At 38.5% G+C, this 7,220-nt stretch overlaps 1 protein-coding gene across 1 annotated transcript; it reads left to right on the top strand.

Moving 5' to 3' along the window:
- Positions 1–1,146: 1,146 nt before the first annotated feature.
- LOC310925042 (transmembrane protease serine 2-like) lies at positions 1,147–7,192 on the top strand (the record flags this gene model as incomplete). Its single annotated transcript, XM_083886909.1, has 13 exons — positions 1,147–1,161; positions 1,353–1,491; positions 1,954–2,046; positions 2,373–2,486; positions 2,789–2,918; positions 3,030–3,140; positions 3,232–3,275; positions 3,748–3,910; positions 4,001–4,173; positions 5,051–5,152; positions 5,615–5,757; positions 6,554–6,706; positions 7,074–7,192. The coding sequence occupies 13 exons, from the start codon at positions 1,147–1,149 to the stop codon at positions 7,089–7,091; spliced, it is 1,398 nt and encodes a 465-aa protein (XP_083743035.1). The 3' UTR covers positions 7,092–7,192.
- Positions 7,193–7,220: the final 28 nt, after the last annotated feature.

Raw genomic sequence — 7,220 nt, 5'->3', positions numbered from 1 at the left:
AGCCTACAAGAGGTAGTGGACACACATTCGTCCTCCTCTGTATGAAGAGCTGAGGGTTACAACTCCAGCATGAAGTCACACTTTTTTTTCATATCTCATTTCATGACTTTCTCAGCTGTTTGAAGGAAGTGATGTGGTGAGAGATGAGAGAAAACATGTGGCCGACTCAAACAAGCTTAATATTATAATATTATAAACCATCTTAATAATATTATATATATTTTTTTTGTTTGTTTGATAGTGAAGAAAGGTTCCAGGGAAACTTAAACTGATTATCATTGTATTGCCCTGTTGAATCGTCACGGTCCGCAAACCTTTGCACTTTAACACATTGAAGAAAACGTTCATCTGTGAATTGAAAACCCTGAATTCTTAACAGTTAAACGAGTCACACTGTCTTGATTTTATTTTTTTTCCTGGTAAAGTTAAACATATTTTGTTTTATACTCGGTTGATTGTGATTGTTTTTTTTTTCACTGTGCTTCATCAATGTATAAGCTTCCTTTAAATAAACTGTACTTAACTTCACCATTAACACTTAGAGTCTGGTTCCTTTAGAAGTTGATTAATTCAGTAAGTTTGAAGTTTAATATAAACCAAGAGACACATTTAGAGATGAGATCACTAATCCAATAAAGAAATATTTCAGTTAAATGCAAACGTCATACATTTCTAAATGTCTAAATGATAGATCTTCTGTCATCCATTAACTCAAGTATCGAAGCTTCATGTGTTTGCCTGTTTGTGTGTGTGTGTGTGTGTGTGTGTGTGTGTGTGTGTGTGTGTGTGTAGTACTTTTCCAATGAATACTCAGTATAACGGTGCCCGCAGCTCCGAGTGTGACAGCTGTGGGATGTTTAGACTAAGTATCAGTCCTCATTGTGTGTGTTGTGTGCTCAGGAGTGGAACTTCAAACCAGCTCTGATGAAGTGTGGGGTGTGAGCACGCAGACAATCACGCAAACTGTTATCAAAGCAGTTCAGGACAAATGTGAGAGGAGTCGATCGAGATCTCGCTCGCGACTTTGAGCTACGAGAAACTTCTTTTGCAGCTTCATTTAATTTTGTACTAGTGGATTATTTCATGAATACTTTTTTTTCCCACTGCATCCATCAGTGAATTGAAAGATACTGATTTAAACAGAAAATGACCACCGATCTGGTAAGTACAACTTGTTAAAATGCAAATGACTGTATTTAAAATGGTTATTTCTGTATCTGAAGTGCTGGACAATCTAATTTTCCCAGTTGTGAGAGTTTTACTGATGCTCTGAACTCTTCTTTCAAAGAGAAATAAATGTAGCCACCGTTTGAACACCTTATTCTCACTATCTCTGAAACTTTCTCTGACAGTATCTGGACTCAAATCGTTGTTTCATTCAAGAAGATGGAGAGTGGAAGCATAGCCAGGAAGAATTGCAGCCCCAGTATGTTCACCATATAGCACCAGCTCCTCAGCCTAAGCTTAGCCACTCTGTCCCCCCCAAAAAAGGTCAGTCTCTTTTTCATTATAGTGCTGTTTATATTTTGCTGTTTCAAAAGGTTTTGAATAGACTTTATCTTAGATGGTTTTACTAATTATGATCATGCATTTTAATGTTGCTCAACATTTATTATTTCATTTATTATACTATGCATGACAATTGTCTATTTTTCAGACAGTTGGACACACTTTGTCAGATTTGTATCTTATCATTTAGGCGGCATATAACTTTTTATGTAAGTGATATATTTGGAACCGATAGAAACCAGAAAGCAGCATTGGCTGAGGTGTGGTGTTCTGAGTGCTTTCTTCAGTTCATTTAAATGTTGTATTTATGTGATAATTTCAGACATTGAATTTCACTACAACAGAGAGAGAAAAAATACAGATAGAACTCATCAAACATCAAAATGTGGTGAATTTAAAGTAAAAGTAAAGAGTTTCCAGTCAGTGTGTGTTGTGCTTTGTCAGATCCACATCAGAGGTGCGCTTCATTCACCGTGGCTGTTGTGATCTCTCTAATGCTTCTGCTGCTGGTGACTGGAATCCTCCTCGGTTATTACTGTGAGTGCAGGATTCATCTCTGCTGTTCAGTGTAATGCAACACCTTTACCTTGCATACACACACACACACACACACACACACACACACACACACACACACACACACACACACACACACACACACACACACACATGCACACATACAACTTTGCAGGACTAACTAGTTAATGTCTCACGCTAACCTTAACCAGTTCCTCAGAAATGAGGTTCTGCCTCATTAGGTGTTTATGTCAGAAAAGGTCACCTAAACAAATACAAAAACACACGCACATACATCAGAGTATTTTTTTGTATATAATTCTCCTGTGTTCCATCTTCTCTCCCAGTTTCCTCCTCCTGCGTGCATGGGAGGCAGTGTGGTGATGGGAGCTGTGTGTGGGAATCCCAGTGGTGTGATGGAGTGATGGACTGTCCATCAGGCCAGGATGAAGCTCACTGTGGTGAAATGACTTTATATTTATAAAATACAGTATAGTACAAACAAAAAATGTATGTTTTTTTTATGCATCACAACTACATCAAGGCTCTTTGTATTTTTTTTTATCCTCGCGCTGCTGTTCATGATTATATTCTGTAAAACTACATAATCATGAAGGGTCATCATTGGTGTTGGTATAATGTCAGACGTGCTGATAATAAGTGTAAAAAATAAGTGACTTGACTCTTGACCTCCACGCCTACTTTCCACTTGTCACAAAACGACGAGTCACTGTTTGTGTTTGTTGTGTGCGTGTGTGCTCAGTGAGGCTGCGCGGCTCCACTTTCCTCCTGCAGATGTACTCGGCTGAAACGAAAAGCTGGAAGAGTGTTTGCTCTCATGGCTGGACCGAGCAGCAAGGCAGAGCGAGCTGCCGCACCTTTGGATACAGCAGGTAAAGTGTTCACGTGTTTCACTGGATGATGAAATAGTCGCTGCCATGTGAACGGGTTAGGGAACGGAACTAATTGAGGTGCTACTTGATGATGATTGTGTGCTTTGACAGGGACACGTACTTTAAATCAGGCCAACAGAGGACGGACACTGATGACGGATTCTTCACGGTGAAATCTGGTTCTAACCCTGATGCATTCATTCTCCATCAGGTTGTTCCCAGGTGAGCAATCTGGTAATAATAAACAATTATCATTAAGGACTAATACTGGATCCATTTAAAGCTAATTTGTCCTCTTTTTTTCTATTTGCAGCAAAGTTTGTCCCAACAACAGTGTGGTGACGTTGCATTGCACTGGTATGTTAACTGTGATTTTCTATTTAATTTTCTGATTTGTTGTTGTGTTTTCTCTTCTGGAGCCATTGTTTTCTAATTGTGTTGATAATTATATTGTGATGAGGTACTGGAACTTTTGTTTTTTGTTTTCACTGAAAGTTGATGCAGTTTTGTTTGTTCTCGAATACTTTCCATGATGCTTACTCCACGTTTCCTGGTTTACGCTAATATTTTTTTGAATAAAGAAAACTGTATAATTGGAAACTAGATTTATCATCAATATACAATATTTGTTTTGCCCACTGACTACTCCCATCATTTTTATAGTACAAATAGTTAAGAAACAGCTCCACCAGCATGACAATTCTGTAATACGAGACTGTATTTATTCACAGTTTGACTGTGATTATCCAACTACAACCCTTTTTTACACAACATGTAAAACCACATTCGCATTGGAAAGCCTCCTCATTAACAACTGTTTTATCCTCAGACTGTGGGAGTGGGCTGAATTCCAGCAGCGCCTCTCGGGGCCAGCAGGCCTCCCTCGGGTCGTGGCCCTGGCACGTGAGTCTGCAGGTCTCTGGCTCTCATCGCTGTGGAGGAGCCATCATCTCCCCCTACTGGATAGTGACTGCAGCACACTGTGTGGCCAGGTGAGGTCTTACCACACGTAATTCTCGAAGCACTGCTTGTTGCAGTGGTCTGATCCAGAGTCTTTTATCTGGTGTTTCTTTACCAATCAGGGACTCTAACCCTGGAGACTGGGCAGTGTATGCTGGGATAGTGGATCCATTAGGCTCACTGTTCAACCCTGGCCACACTGTGAGTCACATTATTGCCCATCAGGGCTTCAACCGCGTCACTCGCACAAATGACATCGCTCTGATGAGGCTCACCAAAGCTCTTGACCTCACAGGTGCTTTTCCATACTTTTACCAAATACACTATAATGACAGGGATGAATTGTGGTTTGCTTAATATGTTGTCATTTTATCGGGGACACCTAAAATGAATACTCATAATAATAAACTTTATTTATATTGCACCTTTTATTTATATTGCCTCTAAATTGTTTTATGCCGTTTTCCATAGTGAAAGGGCATACAGTACATCAGGGGTCAAAACGTGGTGCCCGTGAGCACCTGGTAGCCCGGGCTCACTTCATCTCACTTGCATGTATCCATATGATCACTCAGTAAAATATCATTGATGGCACTGGAATTAATGTGTATGCAATTGAATGCATAATATTAATCATTTAAATGGTAAAAAAAAAAAAAAAAAAGAATAATGGTCATAAAATGTTAATATGGTAGCCCTCCCTTCAGGTAGCTCTCAGTGTGAAAAAGGACCCCTGCAGTACATTATATAAAGATCTTGATAAAATTTTGAATATACCATAAATATATATATATATATTTTTTTTTATAGCTTATTCTATTCAAATGTTCTTTCTTATGTCACTCGTTTAACTGTGACCCTTTTTGCTGCTATAACAAGTGTGAGATTACACATTAGACAATTTTAAGGTAGGCGTAAAAGTGTTAAATATAAAATGATGAAATTATTTAAGCAGACAGTACGATGAATGTCAATAATAGTGCAATAAAAACTTTTAAAAGTTTTAAAAATGAAAAGGTTTCAGGTGAATTTAGTCACCAACCCCTGAGAGAGCACACTTTAACAAATGTATTTTTAAACTATGGGCCTGATTCTGCAGATAAATGTATAAATGCTATGTACGAATACTAGAGCCTGGCTTTTAACAGCAGCCATCTTGTTTTCATTGTAAGGCTCCAGAAACATCGGTGCGATCTGCCTCCCAGATGCTGGTCTGAACTTCACCGTTCCTCAGGAAGGCTGGATAACACAACTTGTTTGCACAACAAATGGAGGTGAAACAACATAACTGACTCAGGTGGAAATGCATTATAACACTACCACTGGAGGGCACTAAAGTGTATAATTTTGCAATTTTGCTTTTATTGGCCTTTAAAGGAGGACAATAAGTATCTCTGTATAAGTGAATAATCACTTTAAAATGAAATCTGTTTGGTTTTCATAGTCCTAGAATATTTTTTTATGTACTGGGCCAGCTATCACATTTTAAAGTGAATGTTTTGAATGCATACAAACAAGTGCATCCTTTATGTCATGTGAGGCCACTGTAATTCCCTGAGGCTCTTGAGAAACGGAGGGGTCTGTTTGTTACTACCTGAAGCCTCACCTCCAGTTCTTACGTTAACCCGTTAACTTTAACTTTAAATGAATGTCAAGATGAAAGAAGGTCCAGGTTTATTACAAGAATAAGAATCGTTAATGATAAAATGTGATATTTCTGTCTGTCTCTTTGGCAGACTCTGCCTCTGCACACCTGATGGAGGCTGAGGTCTCTCTCATAGATGATGCAGAGTGCAACAGTTCCTCAACTTACAATGGCAAAATATCACGGGACATGTTCTGTGCCAGAGCGATGGAGGCGGGGACAAGCACATGCCAGGTAAGGCTGTGAAATTGTGAAAGACATTATACACACACTCGCATATCGTCACATGATGTGAAGTGTTGGTTTGGTCCGGCCTTCAGGGCTGATTTGATTCAGTATTAACTGCAAACGCATTCCTCAAATACTGAATGAAGGGATTAACGGAACGAAATGAAAAGAAAGCAACAGTGTCTTTCCGACAACATGTTTTCTGGTATAACTCAGGTTTTCCTGCTCAACCGGATCAGTGGGGTTAAAACCGCTTCTGTTTGTGAAAAGATTCAAGGCATTTTCATGCTCTTATGTAATTTGCTTCGAGGCATATTTAAACACAATCTGTACTGTGTGCTCAACATAGTTTAAATAATCACTTCCACATTGTAACTAACAACAAACCATGAAGTTGGGGCACGGAGAAACTGTCCAATGATGCCACATCCTTTTAAACTAAATGACTGACATTCTGTGCCAAAAATAGTAGACGGAGACAATTGTAAATTGCCTTTGATATTAATTTCAAATTATAGTGTGTAAAATTAATTTATTGATGAAGTTGCATGTTGCAGCACACCACATCCTTCCCTTCCAAGTATATGCAGTCTCAAAAGAGATTTAGTTTGTTATTTGTAGAAACATGGTGGTCCACAATGGCAGCCTCTGTAGAGCTCACCCAGCTCCTGATATACATATAAAAAGCCTGTTCTGGGATAATGTAAAGCAACAATTCTTTATTTTATTTTCGTTTTCAGCTAAATGAAAAATTTGCCACAATGAACCTTTCAATTTCTGCACGTGCTGAACTCATTTTTAGACGGACAGTGGCGGACCTCTGGTGTCCCTGAAAAACGGCCTGTGGTGGCTGGAAGGGGACATTATTTGGGGGGAACACTGCGCTGGGAAGAGCAAACCAGGTGTTTTTGGAAACGTCACCTATTTCCTGGACTGGATCCACCTGCAGATGAAGGTATGTTGAAGCATTTCCAGCAGATATTTGACAGAGCAGAAAACAAACGATACGGCAGAATATAGTGATGTAACATGATCTATTTTTCAATTATCTGTCGATTATTTTCTCGATTAATATAGTAATTGTTCAAATTCATTTGTAATGATTTCTTTGTGATGTGGAGAAAAGAAACCAGAAAATATTTACATTTATGAAGCTGAAAAATGTGAAAACTTAATAATTGATGAATCGTTTCAACCCTAATCCACAGTATGTTTGTATCAAAGCATGTTCTTTATACAAATTTGGATTATTATTAGGATATTTTTTATTCATCTGTTCTGACAATTGTTGTCATACATTTTCTTTGTTTTTCTGTGAACAGATACATCAAGATGAGTGATGACGGAACCAGAGCTGCTTCAAATGTGTCTTTCCAATGTTTTTTAACAGTGCAGTCACATTAATTTATCTGTATCAACAATATAACTTATTCCCTATTAGCCTACTGCTCTGCATCAGTGTTCAAATT

This window comes from Microchirus variegatus, assembly GCF_963457635.1.
Source record: "Microchirus variegatus genome assembly, chromosome: 3".
Classification (NCBI taxonomy): domain Eukaryota; kingdom Metazoa; phylum Chordata; class Actinopteri; order Pleuronectiformes; family Soleidae; genus Microchirus; species Microchirus variegatus.
Note: the sequence above shows the minus strand (reverse complement) of the source record. Positions and strands in the feature narration are given on the sequence as shown.